At 34.4% G+C, this 24,840-nt stretch overlaps 6 protein-coding genes across 6 annotated transcripts; 3 read left to right on the top strand and 3 right to left on the bottom strand.

Annotated features, from left to right (window-relative positions):
* Positions 1–1,101: 1,101 nt before the first annotated feature.
* On the top strand, positions 1,102–2,082 carry PHYBLDRAFT_167263 (hypothetical protein; the record flags this gene model as incomplete). Its single annotated transcript, XM_018435614.1, has 5 exons — positions 1,102–1,234; positions 1,281–1,337; positions 1,464–1,762; positions 1,866–1,907; positions 1,975–2,082. 5 exons carry the CDS (start codon positions 1,102–1,104, stop codon positions 2,080–2,082), a joined length of 639 nt encoding a protein of 212 aa, XP_018292966.1.
* A 2,316-nt stretch (positions 2,083–4,398) lies between these two features.
* Positions 4,399–4,876, bottom strand: PHYBLDRAFT_144278 (hypothetical protein; the record flags this gene model as incomplete). The annotated part of the gene is made up of 2 exons (XM_018431181.1): positions 4,399–4,517; positions 4,597–4,876. 2 exons carry the CDS (start codon positions 4,874–4,876, stop codon positions 4,399–4,401), a joined length of 399 nt encoding a protein of 132 aa, XP_018292965.1.
* Positions 4,877–8,541: 3,665 nt separating this feature from the next.
* On the top strand, positions 8,542–12,432 carry PHYBLDRAFT_132951 (hypothetical protein). The gene is made up of 8 exons (XM_018429535.1): positions 8,542–8,703; positions 8,807–8,908; positions 8,991–9,231; positions 9,406–9,522; positions 9,580–9,987; positions 10,087–10,506; positions 10,722–11,149; positions 11,265–12,432. The coding sequence occupies exons 1-8, from the start codon at positions 8,576–8,578 to the stop codon at positions 12,097–12,099; spliced, it is 2,679 nt and encodes an 892-aa protein (XP_018292964.1). The 5' UTR covers positions 8,542–8,575; the 3' UTR covers positions 12,100–12,432.
* Positions 12,433–12,483: 51 nt separating this feature from the next.
* On the bottom strand, positions 12,484–13,913 carry PHYBLDRAFT_180978 (hypothetical protein). Its single transcript, XM_018438394.1, has 4 exons — positions 13,832–13,913; positions 13,502–13,663; positions 13,265–13,367; positions 12,484–13,170 (listed from the first exon to the last, which is right to left on the bottom strand). The coding sequence occupies exons 1-4, from the start codon at positions 13,871–13,873 to the stop codon at positions 12,617–12,619; spliced, it is 861 nt and encodes a 286-aa protein (XP_018292963.1). The 5' UTR covers positions 13,874–13,913; the 3' UTR covers positions 12,484–12,616.
* Positions 13,914–20,099: 6,186 nt separating this feature from the next.
* Positions 20,100–20,683, bottom strand: PHYBLDRAFT_158541 (hypothetical protein). Its single transcript, XM_018433810.1, has one exon. The coding sequence runs from the start codon at positions 20,565–20,567 to the stop codon at positions 20,253–20,255; it is 315 nt and encodes a 104-aa protein (XP_018292962.1). The 5' UTR covers positions 20,568–20,683; the 3' UTR covers positions 20,100–20,252.
* A 1,351-nt stretch (positions 20,684–22,034) lies between these two features.
* Positions 22,035–24,827, top strand: PHYBLDRAFT_186571 (hypothetical protein; the record flags this gene model as incomplete). Its single annotated transcript, XM_018439257.1, has 8 exons — positions 22,035–22,215; positions 22,269–22,309; positions 22,361–22,533; positions 22,678–22,960; positions 23,193–23,292; positions 23,532–23,593; positions 23,676–23,939; positions 24,188–24,827. The coding sequence occupies 8 exons, from the start codon at positions 22,035–22,037 to the stop codon at positions 24,269–24,271; spliced, it is 1,188 nt and encodes a 395-aa protein (XP_018292961.1). The 3' UTR covers positions 24,272–24,827.
* Positions 24,828–24,840: the final 13 nt, after the last annotated feature.

Here is a 24,840-nt window from a genome sequence, read left to right as displayed (position 1 = left end):
TTCTTTACAAATACCGTCATTCTGAAAGCTATCGATATCTCGCTCAATATTCAGTTCTCACTTATAAGAAAAGTACCAATCGAGCTGAATTATATTTCTACACAGCTTTACTTAGTAGCTTAGAAAGAGAAAAAATCTCTCTTTTTTCAAATGTTCACCAGAGCAAAAGTGGGTATCGAAAATGGACATTTGGTGTAAATAGCCCGAGTTTCAGTGCTTAATGGTTTTTAAGAGTGAAAATATTATCTTATTTCGTCAATATCTAGTCAATCCAAATCAAAAAGCATTATAAATGTGGATCGCAATATGTCTTAGCAGATTACTTAAAGATAGAAAGAGTATTGACTTTACGAATCTTGATCGATAATCCATTTTATATATATATTCTTGCTATTTGGATCAAAATAGTCATTTTTGGTAAGCAAACCTTGATCCCAATGATGAATTCAGTACTCTTCAAAACATACTTGTCTGTCAAAAGAAAATAAACATGACTACATATATAGTAGATGGGATATTAAAAAACATTACGATATTTTTATGGAGAGTAAACTCATTGAATTAATAATACCCATTACTTGCTTTACATAGCCAGAGACTTTTATAATAAGGAAACTTCAAAATTCCGCCACCTACCCCATCATGATAATTTAGATGATACCAGGGAACATCAAGTTCCTTTGTGATGGTTAGTTTATAACGAGCAAGCCATACCGGGCTTTTGGGGCTTCTATCAGTGTTTTCCTTTTCCAGCTATTCTGTTTGCGATCTTTATGCAAGTACCAAAAAAAAGATCCCCAAAGCTATATATAACAGTAGCATATTTTGGATCCATGGTTATTTTTACTTTATATATATATTATAAACACTATGTTAATTGATTACAAATACCCATGGTATTGGAAAACAATTGTCTCCAGCAATCCCAGTTATATTTGCCTATATTTTTATACTTACATCTTCTTCAATGACGAGGACTACTTGGGTTGATCCTGGAGTAAATATATATGTATATATTAAGCTACAACAAGAAGCTTGTAAAAGCAAAAGCAAAAAAAAAACATTGATAAATTATTGATAAATCTGAACTTATATTCTATAATGCTATTGTATATTATCCCTCGAAATCTTGACAAGATGCCACTAATTGCCAGCTCAATTAATGAAAATTCTGGTATTCCTCCCGATCCTTTACAGTGTATGACACCACCAATTAAAATCGTAATGATAAAAGGTAAGCAAGTAGAACTCAACTATTGCCAGACCTGCTTAATCTATAGGCCTCCACGTTCAAGCCATTGCCGAGACTGTGAAAATTGTGTTGGGAAGTGCATTTTGTAAATATTAAATCATTATTTTTTTGTTGTTGTTGCTTCTCCTTTCTTAATATGATGCTTATACATACATATATGTTTGTATGTGTTTGTGGAGATGCTTAAAATAGTATTATTATTATTTTAGAGCTTTACGATCATCATTGTATCTGGCTCAACAACTGTATCGGAAAAAGAAACTATCGCACATTTTTGTATTCATTGTAACAGGAGCATTTCTTTCTCTCTCTGTCTTTGCATTTTCACTTGCGCACCTTATGCTTCTGTACTTTAATGACCCTGAACAACCGGAATTTAAGATACTTGCCAAATATGCTCCTGTCAGTTTGCTGCTTACTATTTTCTCATTTTTGCTTATATTCCCTATTGGCTATCTTACCGAATTTCATTATTATATTATTTGTGCAGGAGTAACCACCCACGAAAAGGTAAAGTGTATAAAGATAAGGTATTTATTTATTTAAAAGGAACAGTGCTCAAGACAAACGGGTACTAAACAATATTATTGTATTATTATTATTTGAAATCTAGTTGAAACTTAATTCATGCTGTTTGTCACCCAAGGTCAAAGAGGTATATATATACATGTATACATAATCAATGATTCTTTTTTTAATATGTACAATGTATATATATATAGTTACATGGCAGACAAAAGTTCGTTACACACCCACTTCCTCTCCAAACTATAAGCATGACAACTTATTTAGCTGACAATAGATACAGTACCATTAGCCCAACACTTTAATGTCCTAGACTTTCTTGAACACATAATTTTTTTTCTTGTTCTTCTTTCATTTCACTTCATTTTATTATATCTCATCTCATTGTAATTGTTTTTTTCTTGTTGTTTTTTGTTCTTTATTTAACTCATTATTTCTATCCATTCATTTATTCATTTCTTAGATATCAAAACATCAAAACATCGTTTAAATGGTTCATTTTACTTTATTTTGTTTGTAAATATCGAAAATAATATATACATATACATACACATACATCATTTAAGTCATAAGACTGAAAGAGCGTGCGTAATTAAAGTCGAATTGGGATAAGGTTTTCGTTTTCACGGACTGGAAATAACCATCGATAACATCATTTTGTTTAAAGAAAAAGAATAAACTTGGCGCAAGAAATTTTCAAGGCTTGTGAGGTCAAATGATCTATAAATATTGAGCTATTTTTGTTTAAAGTATCCAATTGAACAAGAAAAATATCTGGAAAACTATCGTTTATCCACCCCTTTTTTAATAAAAAGTAAAAGTAAAAATATTGGGATTATAAATTAAACCTAGAGCTCTAAATCATAGATAGTACAAAACAAAGTCAAAATGATTGTTATTTTTTTCAAAAAAAAAAAAAAGAAAGAACACAGACACACCAAACTGCAACACTGCGTGAAATCCAATGATTTAATTTTCATTTGTCGACCGTTTTTTTTTTACTACTTTTGCTACTTTATTTGTAGCATATAGAAACTAGGCAGTTTAGTACGATTTTTTATGAAGTAAGCTTCTAATTCCGAAGTGAAAATTTTGATTTCTTGATTATACGACATTAGGAGAATAAAAATATTTAAACAACACCACATTTTTTTTGTGGACAAAAACTGCTAGCCTCACAAAAATGCCACACTACCAGGTGTTTTTAAATTACTAAAAACATCTTAGACCGTTTGAGTTCCAAAAATGCCCTGCAGTCTGCCAGAAATACTTGACAGTCGAAAAAAAAACTTGACATTTGAAATTCAAATTAATTTTTTTATTTTTATTTTTGCTTTTTTACAAGTTTTCAATTAGTCTTTGATTTTTTATTATTATTCGATAACAAGTAATTGACCCTCTTATTCCAATTATAGTTTTACTTGAATATTACACTGCGTTGCAATTGAGGTATTCGGGATTGATTTTGGGCTAGTATCTCAATATTAGAAAAAATAGATACTGTGAGAGTGTTATTTATTTAAGAAAATTAAAATAATATTCGAGGTACCTGGAACTTATTTTGGACTAGTATCTTAATATTAGAAAAAGTTGATACTTTGAGAGTGTTATTTATTAAAGAGACAAAATAATATGTTTATATATATCAATCGATAAAGACTTTCTTTTTCTTACTATTCAATTTGCCTATCTTAACATTTGTACCTCCGCTGTGCCACGTCTGGAACTCAAAATCCACCCGGGCACACATAAATTCTCCGGACACACATAAATTCTCCGGACACACATAAATCTACCCACACACACATAAATCCGCCCCGACACACACACACAAATCTTTTTTGTGATAAATTCATAGACCTATATAAAGAATAAATTAATAAATAATTAGCATACTTTTTGAAAACAGAGCTCCCCGCCTCCCCTCAAGTTTTATTTAACTATTCACTATGAAAAGTATAGCTACCATAAATTATAATCAATGTGTAAAAATAAGTTGAGCAGTTTATTGAATGGATAGTAGACTTTAAGTGATGTGGTTGTAAAATTATAAGATTTGGAGAGAATTTAAAGGTAGAGTCTAAATCACGTACTTATATTTCAACTTTTTAAATATATAGATACTTGTATACGTATGGCTTAAAATTGCTTTGAGACATTTTTGGATTTATTCCCAAGCAGCTGTTGCGTCCCTTCCATGTCTACTTGTACAAACAAGAGAAAAATACTTTCTTATACATTGAACAAAAAACGCACAGACCACTCTAGAGTAACCTCCAAACCGCCGTTATAGAAACTTGTACTCCACCTTTAAAGTTATTGCTATACCGATCAAGACCAAATCCTTTATTACTTCATTACTTCTTTACTTTACTTTGCAAAGTCGTCTTTATAAGTACTTTGATTAAATATTATTAGCTGTTCTTTCTGCCGTAGAAAAGTTACACAAAGCAAGTAAAAAATATATACAGCTATATCACGTTTCCTCTGACATGGACATCTAAGACTGACAAAAAGCGCAGTCCTAAACTTTAATCGCAGATGAAAAAATTTTCTGTTACTTATAGACCCCCTCCAACGCGTGTCGTTTGTTTTCTCCTTGAGCAACAACAGTCCCGGTTTCATAGTGAGGCGTCTCTTGCGACCGTTGCAGGGAGATTCTTCCATGCTACAAGCATCGGAAAGTGAAAGTTGTTACTCGCCAGCTCAGTTAATTCTGAGAAGTCGTGGGGCATGGTCTCTTTTCATTTTTGGAAGGACTACTGTGTACATCGCATCGCCAATGTGGAATCATGATGCTGGGGGGAGGGAGGTCTAACCTGTGGTGAGATGTGCTGGCTCTTCACTGCTAACCTGACTGAACTCTTTAACGGCTGACGGTGAAGCTACTGGTAGTCGAATGAGCTGGACCTTATCACCTAGTGGTAAGTTCTCTGGCAAGTTCGCACCCACATTACTCGGTGACGAGATGTGGGGCTGGATGAACGGGTGCTTTCCGTTGGTTTGCCACCATTCCAGCACCTCCTTCGCTACCAAGTCAGGTTTACGACCTGAAGGAGATTGAGCCGCGTAATGCGGGGACAAAGAACTTGGTGTCATGCTTTTTATTCTTTTACTCATGTAAAAGAACATTAAGTGAAATTCAATCAAATAGAATAGTTTCTTTATGTATATATATATATGTATATCTTTAAATAAATAAATAAAGTTTTTTTTAACTAGTATCGTCTCCAATAAAAAAAACACGCTTTTAAACTTTTTTTTTTTACTTGATTGAAGATGTCAATGTTGTAATTAGGAGGACTCATTTATAAGAAAGAATTAATTTTGTCAAACAAATCTGAAAAGAAATAAAATACTATTTGTATATTTTAAAGTGGTGTCAATAACCGTGTCTAACTTTAGAGGCTGTTATTGTCTATAGAGTATATAAGGATAAAGTCAGAATAATCTTTGAGAATGCCAATGCCGTGAATTGTGTATTATTGAATTTGACTAATCCGATGAAAGCTGTGAATGGCACGCATTGTATCGAGAGAAAAGGAAAAAAATAAATAAATAAAGAGGAATGAGATGAGAAGTAATAAATAGATATGTGTTTGCAAGAGACAGAAAAGACACAATGTAGATTGAATACACAAGTAAGGTTCTCATTGTATTTACACAAACTGTGTGCAAAGAAAGTTCAATTTGGTTGAATTTATGAAACAATAATCCTTATATATAAGCTTTTTTTCTTACTTTGAGTATCTGAATGCCTGGCACCCTCCATTAGTTATTGCATACACATATGCGCAATTATATTCACTATTCAAAAGATGATTTGAATTTGAATAAGAATATTGAGCAATTATTGATATGTTACATAATACATTCTTCAATATTCTGTATAAAGATAATTCCTCAAAAAATGTCCAGGTAGCTTTTTATATTCTAGCCCTTGAAGATGAGCTGTCAGATAGTAGGGTATATTAAGTAACAAAGTATAAATATTATAAAGGGATACATTTTCATATTGAATTTCATGTACTGAAGTGGCATTTTGGTATATGTTGCTTATTACAGCCAATTCATTGATATAGTGTGTCTGTATGTTGGTTTTTTGTTTTGCTTTGTTTAGGTGCAAGGGCTCAAAAAGATACTATACTATCGGTTTCACTGATATATTAAGGAGGAAGTTTTTTTCAATTTTATTTTTATTTTAACATATTCTCAAAGAAAACACTGCACCCTATCATAATTCAAAGCTGGCAAAAAGACTAAAGCTAAAAATAATAGTAATAGTAGTAACTCAAAACATTCAATTAATGATGTGGGTACCGAATAACCCTGATCATAATTCCATTAAAAGTCAATGCGTTCTATTTGGGCTGTGTTAAAGTAAATAAAGCACCCAGTTTCAAAGAAGCAAAAGAAGGAAATCAAACAGACAAAGCCTTGGTGAATTACATATTGTTCTCTATTTAAAAGTGTTCAAAAGGCCTTGCTATTTGGAGCCAGCTAATACTCTTAATAATGAGAGAGAGAAGACGGTATATCCATAATATTCAATGTGATCATTTTGTTCCCATAACAAGCTTGTAAAACAAGGAAACAAATACAGGCACAATTACTTTATATGTCTCATGAATTTGTGCACAACGCATGTCAAATACAGTCCTGTGATTGGACAAACTCAAATTCTTGTCCCCATTAAAAATGTTAAAAAAGAAAAAAAAGATGGATTAGTTATGTACAAAACATTTACTCTTTCTATATCTATAGCTACAGCTATTTTGTACTTGTATTTGCATATATGTAAAAGATGTTAATATATATATAAAGAAATACAAAATGACATGACATAGTATGATATGAAATAACATGGGGACCATTAGGGTAACCATTATAATTATATATAAAATAAAATAAGAAAGATGCTCAAACCAATCGAGATATAGAGAGATTAGAAGAAGTTCAATATATTTGAATAAGTAGAAATCGCAGTAGTGATTTCTAGGGTTAATAATCAACTTCTGCTTCTTCTCTCTTTCTAATAAACTTGTGTATTTTTAACACTGAGACTTAAAACGAAATAAAAAGAAAACACATGTGTCAAAAAGCCAAGATTACGTTCACCGTATTCCCGATGGCCGGCATAAAATAAAATAGAAACTCAAGGAAGCTCTTGTCCTACAATAACAAGCAAGAATAAAAATAAAAATAAAAATATATACAACCAACTAAGTCGATCCCATATTTTTTTTTCTAACCAGACACCCGTTGTATACTTATCCATGGCGTACAATTCAAAGAAGTTTTTTCTTGATGAGTTTAGATTTATTTATTTAATTTATTAATTAATTCACCCGTTCATCAATTAATTCATTAATAAAAAAAATGATTGGTTTAATAAAGGTTTAAAAGAATCCTTACCTCAAAGAGAGTGAGAAACTCGAAGAAAATACAAAAAGAAAAAAGCTTTAAAACCAAAAGTACATAGGATAGGTAATTACTTTTCTTTTTTTTTTTTTCTTTTTTTTTTGCTTTTGAAACATTTGAATTGAAATGCTTCCCGTTATTATAATATATTACTATTATTGCTGTTTTGAATCTTAACCTTTTCTTCAGTTAATTAAGCGTTGATAACACCACTTTATCTTAATCTTAATCTTTATCTTTCTATCTATTTATCTTTCAATTTTTTTTTATATGTTTCTAGTGCAAGTAGAGTGGTCTTATTATCCGAGAACTCGGACTTGAATTAGTGTCTCCAAATTAGGAAATATTGGCAAAGAAAAGGAAGAATTGGGCAAAAATGGAGGAAATAACCAACCAGAAAATAGAAGAAGAATATGGCAAGAAAATAGAGAGTCTGGCACTGTTCGTGAGCTCGTGTGCGTGTGTTTATGTTTATGTTTAGAGTGTGCGGGTGTGTACCCGTTTCAGATAGAATAAAATGTTTCTTTTTAACACACATAAAAGAAACTCCTATGAATCGCTGATAATACTTTTAGTGTAGAATTCTCTAGATCATTACTGATTTAAGCTCTAGAAGAGGTGTATTTGTTATCGCTTATATATGAAAGAGGAGTAATTCTTCTAGAGCCTTGTGCCAATAGTATTCTTTTTTCTTACCTTTTTATTGTCGAGTATTGAATCCCCTCTATTCAATTATTTTCTCTCTTTCTCTCTCTCTTTCAATTGCTTTGTCTCTGTCTCTCTCTTCTTTTTTTTGTGTGTGTGGCTAAATAATCCATTTTCGTTCTCACGGAACAACTCTGTCTGACGTCACGCGTGATCTATTTAAAACCAGAATAGCTTGGGGTTCTGAATTAGGCGGTTATTGCTGGAAAAAGGATTTCTGAAGCCAATTGATTGTCAGGACAAGTCAGGTTGTGCCTCTTTGTGTCTATAACATATACATACAAATTCTAGTAATATTTTGGTATAACTTGTGAGCTCGTGAGTCACGGTGTAGATATACTGATGGAATTGTGAATTATACATTGAGAACTACAAGAATATAATATAAGAATATCTACGTTGAAAAGTATATGCATAGAACAGCTCATGTGCGCGTAATACCAATAGGCATTTAAACGTATAAATTTCACTTTCATTTATTAAATAGGCGGGGATTTAGTTTCGATGTAAATCCAAGTAAAACTCTTGGGCCCTATTTTAATTAAGGTTTTTTTTTTTTGGATTTTTGGTATAAAATCACAGAAAATCATTCGCTTGTGTTCCCACTTCTACTCTCTTCTTCTTCACTTACATATACACACAAAACACTTATCAAAAAATAAATCAGATCAAATGTGCAAACCCTCTGCCCAAACCCCTGTTAGACAGGTTCTCCCCACTAATGTAAAGCCTGTTCACTATGATTTGTCTCTGAAGCCAAATCTCAAAACATTTGTATTCCATGGTCGTGTCAAAGTGGAGTAAGTTTTTCCAATAAGTTGAAGTAAAAAGAGAAGAATGGGCATGTTTTTCTTCTTCTTCTTTTATATTGGCCTAATTGCGTACTAAACACGTAATATGTAGCTTGGAAATCAAAGAAGACTCTACAACCATTGTTCTCAATACCCACGATATCAAGATCCATTCTGCAACACTTGCTTCATCCCACCTTAAGACAGAGTCCACGTAAGCTTACTAAACAAGTTTCCCAGCTCATCCAAACCTCAGGCTACAGTACCAATACTCATACGGATGTTATTGTTATTAGTCAGACTGCAACTGAAATTACTTATGATGAAAAGAGGGATCTTGCTACACTGACTTTCCAAGAGTCTGTCAAGGCCAACACAACAGCGGTCTTGGATATTGTGTTTGAGGGTGTATTGAATGACCAGATGGCCGGTTTCTATCGTTCGTCGTACAAGGACGACAATGGTGAAGTTCAGTACCTTGCAACAACCCAGTTTGAAGCTACTGATGCCAGACGCGCCTTCCCATGCTGGGATGAGGTAAATCAAACTTTTATTTTGTTTTTCACACAAAACTTTATCAGTCGTCTTTAAAGAGCCAAAACAATCAATTAATCAAAGGAAATGAATCACTAACATCAAACCAAACCAAATCAAATCAAATTATCTTTTGATACAATTACACACAAACGTATATTTGTATCGGTCTGTTAGCCTTCTCTCAAGGCCACATTTGATGTCACACTTATCGTCCCTGATCACTTGACCGCCCTATCCAACATGAACGTTCTGTCCGAAAAACCTTATCACGAAGTAGGCAAGGGAACCGAGGTTGGTAAGCTTGAGGGCAAGCATGAAGGCAAAGAAGTTGGCCCAATTACACTCAAGGAAGTCAAGTACGCCACCACTCCTTTGATGAGCACATACCTCTTGGCATTTGTGGTCGGTCCATTTGAGTATATCGAAGCTTTCACCTCTGGCGAACATAATGGCCAGCCCATCCGCTCCCGTGTCTACGCCTTACCTGGCTCGGTTGAACAGGGTCGCCATGCACTCAATGTCTGTGTTTTGGCTCTGGAGTACTTTGCAAAGGTGTTTGGTGAAGCCTATCCTCTTCCCAAGGTCGACATGGTTGCTATTCCTGATTTTGAGGCCGGCGCCATGGAGAACTGGGGTCTCATCACTTACCGTACCGTTGCTCTTTTGTATGACGAAAAGTCGTCGTCTATTGTCTTTAAGAAAAGCACTGCCTACACTGTCTGTCACGAACTCGCTCATCAGTGGTTCGGTAACTTGGTAAGTGCCTCTTGATGAAATATATATATATATGTGTGTGTGTGTGTTTTCGGTTCTTTGGGTTTTGTTGAAACTAAATATATCTTACTATATATGTAGGTTACAATGGAGTGGTGGGATCACTTGTGGTTGAATGAAGGTTTTGCTACTTGGGTCGGATGGTTGGCCGTTGACAACATCTTCCCTGACTGGGATGTGTGGACCTCATTTGTCAATGAAGATATGCCCAGAGCTTTGAATCTCGATGCTCTGCGATCCTCCCACCCAATCGAAGTTGCCGTCAACGATCCCGCAGAGATTCACCAGATCTTCGATGCCATTTCTTACTACAAGGGTGCCAGTGTCATTCGTATGTTGAGCTCATGGCTTGGTGTCGAGACATTCTTGGCTGGTGTTAGACGTTACCTCCACCGTCACAAGTTGAGCAATGCATCCACAAATGATCTCTGGACTGCCCTCAGTGAAGAAGCTGGTGTGGATGTGTCTAACTTTATGACCTTGTGGACCAAGCGCGTTGGCGTAAGTAACCATTATCAATACAAATGTAGACGTCAATTTAGACGTATATATAGATGCAGATACATAAGTACATGCATATATCCATGCATGCTTGCATGCATGCATGTACATGTATGCGTGTTTATACATATATAGCCGTTTCCTTCTTCAATCTATTAATCCGTTCATAAATTTTCTTTTCATTTAACTAACTAACCTTCCTATTTATATTTTAGTATCCTGTACTGAAGGTTCACCAGGACGATCCTTCGTCTTTCCAGGTCACCCAAACTCGTTACTTGTCTACTGGTGATCTCAAGGAAGAAGAAGACGAAACTGTCTGGTGGGCACCTTTGGGAGTCCTTACCCCCGAAAAGATCGAAAGCTGGACCTTGACCGAGAAGACCCAGAACTTTGACTTGACCTCCGAGACCTTGTTCAAGCTCAATGCTAACCAGACCGCAGTTTACCGGGTTAACTACCCCATTGACATCATCCGCAAGTTTGCCGATGAAATCAAGAAAGAAAACAGCGGCCTTTTGCACAACACATCCGACCGTGTTGGTCTTTTGGCTGATTCCGGTAACCTGTGTGTCAGTGGTGAACAGACCACGGCTGCCTTCCTTGAATTGGCTGAAGCATTTGAGAACGAGACTGATTACTTGTAAGTATTTCTTTACATGTATACTTTTTTTTAAAAAAAACACACGCGCACGCACGCACTCCAGCATACGGATTATACTTACATATCATTTTTATTTGTTTACAAATTTATATAGTGTCTGGTCTCAGTTGAGCACTCACCTCGGAAACATTCTGTCTACATGGTACGGTCAGCCCCCTGCTATCCGAGACGCCATCAAGGGTCTGCGCCGCAGCCTGTTTGCCCCTGTTGCCCACCGCCTCGGCTGGGAATTTGCTGCTACTGACGACTACCTGACCAACATCCTGCGTGTGCTTGCTATTTCGAATGCTGGCCTATCCAAAGACGCTGCCACAATCGACGAGGCCAAGCGCCGATTCTGGCTGTGCGCTGGTGGCGATACCGAGGCTCTGCATCCCAACCTGCGTGGCCCGGTCTACAACATTGTCTTGCGTGCTGCCAAGGACGAAGAAGAAGAGATCCGCCTCTGGGACGAGATCCACAAGATCTACCATGACCAGACCATCCCAACCGACCAGCGCCTGATTGCCCTGAGTGCGCTTGGTGGAGCCAAGAGCCCGACTCTTATCGACCGCTACTTGCAGATGAGCCTGGACGAGAACGAAGTCCGTGGCCAGGACTCCATTTACGTCTTTAGATCACTCTCGACAAACCCCGAAGCCCGCGATCTGTTCTGGGACTTTTTCTCGCAGAATTACGACATGCTGCACGCAAAGTTTGCAAAGTCGCTTTCCTTGTTTGGCTCGGCTGTCCGCTCGTCCGTCAGTGGATTCACTTGCTTGGACAAGATTGCAGAAATCGAGGCCTTTTTTGCCGAAAAGGATACTCGTGAATATGCCCGTCCTCTTCAGCAGGCCATCGAAGGTGCCAAGGTGAATGGCAAGTGGGTCCAGCGTGATCATGAGTCGGTTGCCGCATGGGTCGAGAAGAACTCTGGTCGCTTTGCTTAAAAACATCAAGAAATAATAAGAACCAAATGAACCTCAAAGAAGGTTGAAAGAAACCAAACAGAGCAACAAGCAAGCAAGCAAACAAACAAACAAAAAATGAGAAAAAAAAATGTTGTAAAGTCAAAAAAGCAACCATTGTATATAGAATTGTAAAGAAAACAAAAACACACACACACAGGTACCCACATACAAGAATATAAAGAAGAAACATCTTACTGGTAGTGTAGTTGTTTTGGATAAAAGAAAAATAAACCTCTCATTATTATACAAAAATAAAGAAAGAAAGAAAGAAAGAAAGAATCGAGCTATATAGAGCTAATTTTGACATGAGTGAAAATGAAGAAGCATTGAGTAACGCATATGTTTAAGTTTCAAGATGAAATTATTATATATAAATATTTTTTTAATTAATTATAAATGAGATGCATTTGTGATTCTTTGTTTGGTCTTATTTATATATGTATATATTTGAGGGGGGTGTTTGTATCGAGTCGGAGGCTCTCTAATGTCTTCCTCATTAATTAGTAGTAGAGGTAGAAGTAGTGGCAGGAGTGGGTGTAGTAGCAGCAGCAGGAGTAGTATTGGTAGCAAAACGAATCAACATATCACGGACGTTTGTGTACACCTTGCTGACCAGAAGAGGAACCTTACTGCTGGCTGTTGGTGGCAGCAAGACACGATTGAGGTTGCTGGCCAGATCACTAAATGACATGCGAGTGTATGTCGAAAGGTGATACCGCGATCGAAGGAACTGAGCAAATAAGAAGATGGGCAGAAAGCGCAGGCTAAAGACACCCAACAACAGGCGACCCATTACACCCACTACCTCAACCTGAGCAACAAAGCGCATGGCCGGGCCGTAGTTGGTGTCTGTCCAGGTCTTGATCTGTTGTTGCGTCTTGGTCTGCCAGGGTTCAGCGCCAGTCTGGGATCCACTTGCATTACTACTGCTACCAGTCTGATGAGGCTGCTTATGCTGTTGCTGTTCAGCTAGCAAGACTGGTAAGAGAGTTGTGCGAAGATATCCAAGCACATGAAAGGCAGAGAATGTAACAAAAGGAATCAAGGTGACTAGTTTTTTTTTTTTTAAAAAAAAAAAAAGGTTTGTGTGTGTGTTAGTATGAAAAAAGACAGAGCAAACATTATGTAATAATTGTATAATTACCAGCCATTGGAGGTTGTGAAAGCCATAATAAAGACAGTACGAGGTAGTATGTGTTCTCGTCTGTCGATAATCTTCTTCCATAATCAGCCGTTAACTTTGGTGACTACAAAATAATATGTGTACACATCAAATGTATGTTAGATCAAATCAAATTGGATAACTGGATTGGATCAGTTTATTGTATTTCGAATAAGCATAATAAGCATAAACTCATAAATAAAAAGTATTTCAACTTACACCATAAGTTTTGTAAAGAACGACGGCATAGGACACAAGCGCACCTGCATAAGCAAGTGTATATGCAAAAATGCTCGATCGAAAGATAATAAGTGAAAGGACATAGAACACAGAGCCAAACAAGGTGAGGACGTGACCAATGAACCAAGCAAACTGTAGCGTCTATTTTTGTTGTTTGATAAATAAAATATTATTTAGAGCACAATTACAAAAAGCAATGAGACATTTATGACATTTAGTCTTTTTTTTTTTCTAGTAAAAAAAAAACACTCTCATTCTTCCCAATAAAGTGATTACTCTGTCTATTTATATATAGAAATAAAAAAGTACCTTGAATAGATCAGCTAGACTTGGTGTAGTTGTGGATGCCATTGTTAAATGAGGTTAATCAAATTTTGATCGAAAGGCAAGGACAAGAAACAGCCGAGATAAAACCGAAGAAATATTATTATATATATATATTACTGTATGTGTGTTCACAAAAAAGTAAAAGAAAAAAAAAAAGTATAGTATAGTACAGTATAGTTTGAATGGATTATAACGCGACGTCATCAAAGGGGTTTATGCAAGGTCAGTGGTGATGGTAAAGTTTAAACTGAACTCTCTCTCTCTCTCTCTTTCTCTCTTTATATATATACACCTCTTTAAATTCCACATATACATAATTTTGTATATATACAGATATATAGGTAGATTAATATGTTGATATGAACTCTGTTCTTTCTGATATAATATAATTTAATATAGACAGGATTGAATATTCACTTGTTCTTTGTGAGACAATATTTTTTGGATTTAGGAATAAATGGTTGCATATACAATAATGGTTATGTTTAAATGTCAAAGAATACGAAACGAAATGAAATGAAACAAAACAGAACAAAACGATTCAAATACAAACGATGGTGGTTTCTGTCAGCGATTCTTATTGTAGTATTTGTTTATTTGTTTGTTTTTCTTAAACACGACCATAGGCTTTGAACAAAATAAAACATCTTGGGTTTCAATTGGTCTCTGTTGAAATTGATTATTATTCTTATAGTCATACTGTTAATGATGATGACAATGATAATAATAATGACACTTGTGGTGGTGATAGTGATGATTGTAATTATGGGGTTTAAATACTGAAAGATTATATTTTGTATATCTTTTTATTATTATTTATGGTAATAAAGCGCGTTGATTTCTTTTTGGTTTATTCTTCTTTACATTTATATATGTATATGTATATGTATATGTATATGTATATGTATGTATGTGTTTGTAATTGATTATCAAATTTATAGCTTGTTCTATTTTGAAAAGTAACTGCTTGCAGGAGTAGGGTATTTTGTGTTAATATTGCTTAATATTGTACAGGGTACGGAGAATCTTGTGATCTTTTAAATATACCTACCTTGATAATCTAATGGGCGGATCCAATCTCTTTAATTCTTTCTCTCTTTCTTTATACCTCTCTTTCTGTGTACGAATGTTTTGCAAAATGTAGTACCCCCCCCCCAAAAGTGGCTGGAGTGTGAGACAAGAAAGAACGCAAAAAGGTTTAGTGAAACCATTGAGATGTCAAGAATTGAAAGGACACAAAAAGACAAATATACACACAGTTCATCACCAGCAATATCTATAAGTTATTATATATGTATTTGTAGCTAGATACAGACAGAGATATATAGGTATTCGAGTTGCAACGTTAAGGAGAAGATGATTATTTCCACCCGATAAACAGAACCATAGACATGTAGTGTGAAATACAATAAAAACTAAAAAGAAAGATGTCTTAAAAACACAGAGAAAAGCTGTATAAAAACACGACCAGCTAACCAAGACCTAAAGAAGTACGCCATAATCAAAGTAATTCTCACACACACACATATATATATGTAAGGGTGCCTTTTATTTTCAATTTCTCTTTCTTTAGTATGAAAAGAGAAAGAACCGATTTTCAATATTGTGATGTATTGATCGACGTTTATGCTGTTAATGAAGCATGAAGATCGAAAGCCTCCTACCTTTTTTTTCACCCTTCTTTTGTGTTTGTTTATAATCTATCTTACATAAGATTCTAGCAATTTATATAATGAGCCTTTCAAATATCAAACTAAATTATGAACACACGCATATACATACACATATACATATATTGTCAGGAACCAAAAACCAAATTGAATACTTTCTTTTCCTTTTAATTATCATTTGGTTAATTAGCTCTAGTATACATTTAGTGAATTTTATGGTAATAATATATACACATACTACTGGTGTGGCTAATACTAGTATTAATTATAAAGGGTTAATGATTGTGGCGAGTGTGTACACAAGAAAGGAAAAATGTATGTATGTATACATATAGTAACGATAATTTGTTTCAATTTGATCACTTTTCTTTTCTTTCTTCTCTTTACTTCTTCTTCTGCTTCTTCTGCTTCTGCTTCTTCTTGCCTATATTTAGCTTGGGATGCGTGTGGCGCAATAAGTAAATATAACACAGTTAATATTTGAGGGTTATTGTTGTTGTTTTTTTCTTTCTTTTTAGTTAGTTACCTGTATGCATATGTGCTTATCAAGAGGTACATACATGCATAGATACATACATATTTTGAAAAATAATGAAACAAAACATGAAAGTATCATTAGTCTGGACAATACAGAAAATCCGCATTTAATAATATAGTGTTTATTTTGTGATTCAATTACAAGTGTATTAAATAGTATCCTGTGTGTAAGATGTGCATTGCAAAAATGGCCAATAATTCTTTTAATACACATAATAAAATAGAGGAATGATAAGCAGTATACAAGTAAAAGAGAGAAAGAGGGATTTTTGTAAGATGTTAATATATATACATATATGACATCAACCTTTCTGTATTAGACATACATACCTACATAGATATTGTTTATTTATTTATTTATTTATGTACAGTACAAGTGTGAGAATAAGAATCAGTACAAATCAATAGTGACTTGACCACACATGTGCAACACTCACACATGCATATGTACATCTTTACCTACATACATACATAAAAAATATAACTTTAATAACCTTTTATGTCTCTAATGTCTAATTTGGATTTATATGTATTTCATTTCATTTAATTTAATTATTATTATTTATTATGTATTATGTACATATTAAGGGAATAATATATATATTTCCTCTTTTTTTGTATATATTCATATATGGAATTATGTAGATATATAAAATATCAAGCCAAAATAACAATTATAATTAATTAATTAAATAAATAATAGACATAAGCTGAACTTTTCCCCCCAACTCTTCCCTCTTTCTTCCCTCTTTCTCTTTACCTCTCTGCTTCTCTTCTTTCTCTACGTATCTTTTGTATATTTTACTTATAAAATATATATATATATATATATCTTATATTTGCCTTTATTTGATTTGACTTGATTTTATCTTATATCTTTTACATATTATATAATTTATATATAGATATAGATAAATAGATATATATTTCATTTAAAGTTTATATTTTTTATATTTTATGTTTTAGTGATTTATTTATTTATTTATTTATTTATTTATTTGTTTGTTTCTCTTTATTTTATTTATTTATTTTATTTTTTATTTATTTATTTTTTATATGCCCTATTGGCCACTCTTTATATAAAAGCCTAAAAAAACAACCAACCTCTCTCTACCTCCACTTCTACCTCCTTCTTTATAAGCAAATCTTCTCTCTCTCTTTCTCAACTTCTTCTTTAGCTTCTTATTTAACGTCTCCTAAGAAATAATAATAATAATAATACTACTAGAATGTCTCAACTTCTCTGGGATGCCCATCACGACCCTACAACCACTCACTTACCAATGAAGCAAGACCAACCAGACTGTTCATTGGCTGACCAAACATCAACACATACAAAAGAACAACAACAGCATCTTTCAGCAAATGGACAACAATTCACAATGGCAGATAAAGCTGTCCTTCAACTGTTGACCAAACTTGATGAGGTACGGTCAGCAGCCAATTTTCTTTTATTTCATTTCATTTCATTTCATTTCATTTCTTTGTTTCTTTATTCTTTATGTAGTTAATAAAATAAGAATAAGAATAATAGTAATAGTAGTAAAATTACACACATTCTTATAATGAATTGAATTAAATTGAATTGGATTGAATTGAATTAAACTGAACTGAACTGAACTGAACTGAACTGAATTGAATTGAATTGAATTGAATTGAATTGAATTGAAAAATGGAATCAAATGGAATCGAATTGAATTAAATCGAATCAAATGGAATCGAATTGAACACCCAAATCTTTGCCATTGCTTGTTCTGCTCCTTCTATTATATACATGTTTTATTTCTTCTTATTCTTTACATTAGGGTGCTCAAACTATTGCGAATCTGCGGGGTATCCTAACCCTCAAGACAGCAGAGTTGAATGAATTGATGGCACAACTTGAAATAACAAATCAAGTTGTTTACGATGTCGAATGCACAACGGCTCAGATTGAGACTATGCTAAAGGAGATGGGCATTGCTGACGATCTTAAACCACATTCACGTGAAACTATCTTGATGAATGCAGAAGCCAGTCTTGATTCAGCCATAAAATCAGCGAATAGTCTTTACGCTTCTTCTGCTTCTGCTTCTATCGCTGGCACTGGTGGTGCTAGTATTGATCAGGATGGAAACGTCAATAATTTTTATCGATTTTCAACCGGAAGACGACCGTCACTTGCCAGTAACCACAGTACACACAGTAGTAATAGTGGAATCGAGGCAGAAAAGAGAGAACGCACCAACGTAAGCCTTGTTTGTTAATATTATTTGATGTTACATGCATATACTGCACAAAAAAAACTTATATGTATCTTATATCGCTTATATAAAATTAGTATGCACCAAAATATGCTACCAAAATACGCTACAAGCCAGATACAAAACATATATTACGACAACTTAACGACCTCATATTTCAACTTGAATTGGATTCCGGCAAATTTTTTGAAGCTGTTGGCACCACAAGTAAGTACTCCTTTTATACTCACACCCACGCCTGCACATATACCTACTCCTACACCAACACCAACCCACCCAATATATATATATATATAAAGTTTACAGGAGATGGGCTATATTTCAACAACAACAACAAAATAATAATAATAATAATAATAATAATATATATATATATATACATATACATATACAATTCATCACTGTCCAATAAAATCAATCAAATAAAAGAAAGAAAGAAATAAAGAGAATAATATTGAAATATTTTGTGTGATTCATATTATTGCCTAATAAATTCAATATATTTATATTTATTGTTGTTTTGTAGCTGATGTTCAAGTGCTTCAAAAGGTTCTTATAGACTTGGGAATTGCCAAGACAATTGCCCTGTCTGCCAAGAGCCATCTCAAACGAAGGACAATCCTGTTACGTAGCGGACGGAGACGCAATACCGAACAAATTAGACTGGTGAGAGACGCACACATACATATATACATACATACATAATTATAGTTATAATCATTTAAATCAAGTAAAATGTATGTATATATATATTGATTAACAATATTTCTATAATTATATAATATATATAAATGGTTTGTTTAGCTCGGAGAAAAAATCAGAGAAAGCGAGGCTTTGTGGAAAGCACATGCAAAGGACACGCCTCTATTAGTAGATGGCAAGGATATCATTGCCATTCTAGACAGAGAAGATGACCTCCTGGCAAAAAACGTGAGTGATAGTCATAGTAGCAATAGTAGCACTAGTAGCAGTGAGAAGAAGTATTGGTTATTAGCTTTAAATATAAAGGTAGTAAAAGTCATGGTGAACTTTCATTTTCTGTCTATGTGTCTCAAGGTTTACAAAAAAAAAAAAACGACCAAAAATTCTAATGATTTTCTCCTTGTTCAAATTTATTTATTTTAATATCCACACACACACACACATAAATATATAAATATATATATATAAATCTCCTGACTTGTACAACAACCAACCAACCAACCAACAACAAAAAATGATAATAACTACACAGCTACCAGTACACCCAGATCGTGTACCATTTGATATTCAGGGCAAACAATCGCCTCCACCTACTTCTCCAAGTAATTCACGTACAATCAGAAACAGTCTGTCTCAAACAGAAATGGCACTGATGTCTCGTCCCGGACGTCCCGGACACAGTCGGACACCTTCCTTGCATGGTTCCACATCCACAACTGACACGAGTATGCTACCTGTGCCTGTATCAACTACCACAGTTGCGACTGCCGTGCCAATGAATGTGGCCCGTTCATCACCGCCTCCTCCTTTACCACCAGTTCCAGCTGTACTGAGTGTTACGATTATGTCTAACAACAATAATAACAATTCTATGCTCAAATCATCTACACCAACCACACCAACAGCTGCAACAACACCGACATCAACATCAACATCAACTATAGGATTCTCGAATGCTGTATCTCCAGCAATGTTCCCACTTCCAAAGAAAGTGCCAATTTCACATCGACACTCAGCCAATGCTCGGCCCGGACCTTTGGTTAAGGTGGCCACGAGCACACCTCGTGTTCGCACAAACTCCCTCACAATCAAGACCAAGGACTCCCAAAAGCAAGCACAATCTTCTACGAATACGTCTTCTACTCCAACAGCCAATTATAACAATAGTAACAATAGTAACAACAGCAACAATAATGCTTATGGCTTATCAGCAGCAGCAACAACAGGAGGAAATATGAACTCAGCAGGAAATTATTCGAATATCAAATCTTCAAAGCTTGCTATTGCCAGTAGACCAGGTTTAATGTCACAATACTCACAGCAATCACCACTGCAGTCGAGTATTGGCTCAGGATCAGGACCAGGATTAGGATCAGGATCAGGATCGACAATAACAGCAACAGCAGGAACAGGAACAGGAATAGGAATAGGAACAGGAACATTATCATTATCCTCATCAACAACAACAGGACCTGCTCCTATTGATAGTACTGCCTCTACAGCCCTGAAGAAGACAGGAAAGGCAGGACAACGAGGACCTGGTTCTACATTACGACTGAGAAGCATGCTTGCCAGACGAAATCAGCCTCAGGCCAAACTCAATGACAATGATGCCTAACAAGGAAAGACAATACAATACAACACAACACAATAAAAAATATAGATTGAGGAGAGAAATATGTAATCATATAATTTGTTTATGAATGTGGATATGATTGGTGTGCTTGGTATATAGATGTAATGAAGTGAGCGTGGGTGTTATTTTGTGTGTAATGAATTAGGCTGGCATTCAATTTTTTTTTTTTTTGGTATCTTTATTTTATTTCTTTCTTGGTTTCTTTTCTTTCTTCCTCTTATTATTATTTTTCATTTTTTTTGAATTTCTCCCCCATCCCACCCCTTTTACTTTCCTTTACTCCCCTCCTTTCCTTTCCTTACCTTACTTCACCTTACCTTACTTTCCCTTACCTTCCTCTCCTCTCCTTCCCTTCAATTTTCCTCCTTCTCCCCTTAACTCAGCAAGTCTCTGTCTATAGGCAAACCACTCATTTAACGCCTACAAACCCTTTCCACAACTCTTTCTATCTCATTCAGGATACCGCAACAGCAATTTAAATCCAAATCCAAATCCAAATCAACAGAACAGAAAGAAACACTTGAAATATATCTATTATATTTATTATTATCATATCAGCAATCTATATATATACAAATGTAAGAATTTACAGCACAGTACACTACAGAATAGCTGCACTACACTACACTACACTACACTACACTGCACTACACTATAATACACTTCAATTCAATTAAAATAAAATTAAAAAAATGAACAAATGAATAAACGAATGAGTGAATAAAGAAGTATATATATATATATTATATAAAATTTAATAAATAGAGATTGCAGATTAGAAATATTACAAATATAGAAAGAGGACCAAAAAAAAAAAGAAAAAGAATAAAAAAATAAACCAAAAAAATCATCACATAACTTGGGTCGTGTGGTTCTATATATTTCATTTTTACATTTCATAAAGAACCACCCGGCCCTATTTATTACCCTCTTATATATATTATTGTCATTATTTCATTCTCTTTTCTCTTTCTCTCTTTTCCTTCCTTCCTTCTTTCTATATTTCTTACTCACTCACTCAATCACTTACTAACCAATATCTATCTCTATCTCTATTCATCTTTGCGCACATATACATACCTCTTTACCTCTCTATCTCTCTCTTCCTGTGACAATAAACCAACAGTAACATTATCAATATTTTTAAAAAAATGCGAAAATCCTGTTCAGAAACTGCAACAACCACCAACAAAAGCACAACCCACTCCACACCAGTCTCTACCAAACGACGATCGATTGGCTCATTTCCAATCAAACAATCAAATGAACAGCAACAACAACAGCAGCAGCAGCAGCAGCAACAGCAACAGCAACAGCAACAACAATACAAGGTGAGAAAGAGAAAGAAACCCAAAAGAAAATCATATAATTAATTCACAGTCATTTACTGATTTCAAATGATAAACCACATCCCACCATCCTCTTCTGCCAATGTCTTTCTTCAATCACTAATAGAAACCACCGGTCATTTGGCGATCACCTGGTCATTGCGAAATACCAAATATTCTTGGAAATGCCTATCTCCAACCCTTTTGCGTAGAACCGCCAAAGAAGCCTGTCCAGACAGGACCGATGCGTGTAATAATGATAGCTAAATCTACATATAAAGAAATAAAAGAACAAAAAAAAAGTCACTCTCAAATATGTTCATTTATCTTTATTTTCTCACCTTGTAAATGCAATTATTAATTCTATCTATCTATCTATCTATCTATCTATATAGCCACCATGGTACCCTGCGTGCGCCACCCCACACTGGACACCTGCACCTCCTGCGCCTTTGACGATGCCTGACGAGTCTGCATTTGAAAAACGCCTTCAGAAAGCCATACCAAAGATCAACCTGGTAAATGCACCAAAGGCACGTTATTTTGGCTCAAAAGAAATCGGAACTGGGTAAGCATAAAGAATAATTTATGTACATATTAAAATGAATTAAAAGATAAATTCTTTTTTTTTGTTAATATATTATTCTTGATTATTGATTCTTATCCCCTTACTGTATTTTATCTTATATATATTTAACAACCCAAAAAAAAGTGTTAATGGGTCAGTCGTTCAAGTACTGGTGAAAAGCGCAAATAATGGTCTCAGACTTGCCTTGAAGAGATGTAAACTTGACCACGATCGCGAATACCGTGCTGCACTTGTTCGAGAATTAAAGATCATGGCCACCGGGCATAACAACTTAATCAAATTAAGAGAAGCTGCAGTCTTCAAAAGCGAAGTCTGGATGGCAATGGATTTAATGCGGTGTAGCGTGTTTGCTGTTCTGTGTGTCCGTGGTCTACCAGAAGAATATGCTGTGTATATCGTTCAAGAGGTAAAGAATATATAAAATATTATGAATGAATGAATCTATTACTTACTTGTGTATATTAATATTATACTATACTATACTATCCTGTATGTGTATGTGTATGTGTATGTACATGTACATGTACATGCGTGCGTGCGTGCGTGTCTGTGCTTGTGTTTATGCATATAACCTATCTGTCTATTTGTCTGTCTGTGTGTCTGTGTGTATGCGCGTGTGCTTTTGTTTTGTTTTGTAGACTTTAAATGCACTCATGTTCCTCCACGCCAAAGGATTTATACATCGTGATGTAAAGTGTGAGAATTTATTGATAGGACCCAACGGAGAGGTTAAACTAGGTAAGCTGATCTTTTTACAAGTGGAATGATGTGTATATCTATATCTATATCTGTCTGTATATGTGCAATTCTTTTTATATTCCTTTTTTGGAAACCTTTTTTTTAAAAAAAAAGTATTATAAATTTTATGCACACGTTCATTTATGTATATGTTATATGTATAAATGTACTTGTTCATTTCTCACTACTGATTGACTGACTGACCTGCTCAATTTTTTCTTAATTTTTTTGTATTATAGCTGACTTTGGTCTTGCCACGAGTAGTAAGCATGTGAATAGAGAAAGACTTGGAACAGCAAAGGTAAATTACTGAATAGGAAACAAAACACATCTATTTCAATTCACCTCAATCTAATCTAATCTGATATTATTATTATTAAAAGTGGATGGCACCTGAAGTGATTCGTGAACAGCCTTATGGTGAAAAGGTTGATCTGTGGTCATTAGGAATCACTCTGATAGAAATGATGGATCGCGTACCACCTCACTACGCTCTCAAGAAAGACGAGGCTGTATTTGAAAAGATTCTTGAAGAAGCCAGCCCAACATTTACCTACAGTTACCCAAGTGTATATTGCAATGGCCTTGTAGCATGGTTACTTGAAGAGAATCCTGATAATCGTCCATCTGCTAAAGATGCCGCAACCGTAAGTCAACAAAGCTTACCAGTAATTTAATTTAATGTAGTCTAGTTTAATTTGATCTAAATCTAATGCAATTCAATTCAATCTGATTTGATCCAAGTTAAATCTATCGTTTCAATTGGTTCAGTTGATTCAATTGATTGAATGAATTATTAATCAAACAAACTTGATAATCTATTTAATTAAATCGCTCTTTAATTAATTTATTCTGCTTTATTGTTCTTGTTATTTACAACGTTGTTTTAATATAGGAAATTGATGCTCACATCTCACAAGATCTGTTAAAGACAACAAATGCACAAGGTTTGGCCGCCTTTGTCACCAAAACGATGTAAAACAAACAAAAATGAACGAACGAAATGAAACAAAATGAAACGAAGTAAAGTAAAAGTAAAGTAAGATGCAATTGAAAAAGAAAGAAAACATTTTACACACGTATCAATTCTTACTTCTTTATCTTACTTTATTTTATTTTGTTTCATTTCTGTTTGATTTTGCTCTGTTTTATTCTCTTTATTTAAATGGCATCCAAACTCACTCCAGCTCTCCCTTTACAATACACTAAACTACACTAAACTACACTAAATTACACTAAATTACACTAAATTACACTACACACTTTACACAACACATTATTTTACTAGTTTTCTTTCTATTGCTTTTTTTTTTAGACCTTTTCCTTCTTTCTTTCTACTTCCTCTTCTTCTTTATATATATATAAGAAAAAGAAAAGAAAGGAAGTCTTGTTTCCTTTTATTTCCTATTTACCCCATATATCCCACCATCATATATATATATATAAACATTGTGTTTCAATTCTGTTTCAATTTATATATTTGCTATTCTTTACACAATAATAATATCAGTATCAGCATCAGTATCAGTAGCACCATCAATAGCAACA

The sequence above is a fragment of the Phycomyces blakesleeanus genome, assembly GCF_001638985.1.
Source record: "Phycomyces blakesleeanus NRRL 1555(-) unplaced genomic scaffold PHYBLscaffold_8, whole genome shotgun sequence".
In the NCBI taxonomy this organism is placed as follows: domain Eukaryota; kingdom Fungi; phylum Mucoromycota; class Mucoromycetes; order Mucorales; family Phycomycetaceae; genus Phycomyces; species Phycomyces blakesleeanus.
The sequence above is the reverse complement of the archived record's forward strand: the minus strand, read 5'-3'. Positions and strand labels throughout refer to the sequence as shown.

Bases quoted from the DNA above. Each gene is read 5' to 3' on its own strand.
- PHYBLDRAFT_132951 (XM_018429535.1), top strand. From the start codon at position 8,576: ATGTGCAAACCCTCTGCCCAAACCCCTGTTAGACAGGTTCTCCCCACT. The intron at 9,523-9,579 runs GTTGGTAAGCTT...ATTACACTCAAG, and splicing joins AAGTAGGCAAGGGAACCGAG to GAAGTCAAGTACGCCACCAC. The intron at 10,507-10,721 runs GTAAGTAACCAT...TTTATATTTTAG, and splicing joins TGTGGACCAAGCGCGTTGGC to TATCCTGTACTGAAGGTTCA.
- PHYBLDRAFT_180978 (XM_018438394.1), bottom strand. From the start codon at position 13,873: ATGGCATCCACAACTACACCAAGTCTAGCTGATCTATTCAAG. The intron at 13,368-13,501 runs GTAAGTTGAAAT...ATTATTTTGTAG, and splicing joins TTCTTTACAAAACTTATGGT to TCACCAAAGTTAACGGCTGA. The intron at 13,171-13,264 runs GTAATTATACAA...AAAAAAAACTAG, and splicing joins TTCACAACCTCCAATGGCTG to TCACCTTGATTCCTTTTGTT.
- PHYBLDRAFT_158541 (XM_018433810.1), bottom strand. From the start codon at position 20,567: ATGCTTCTCAGTCGTAATGTAGAACCAGGTCCTCGTTGTCCTGCCTTT.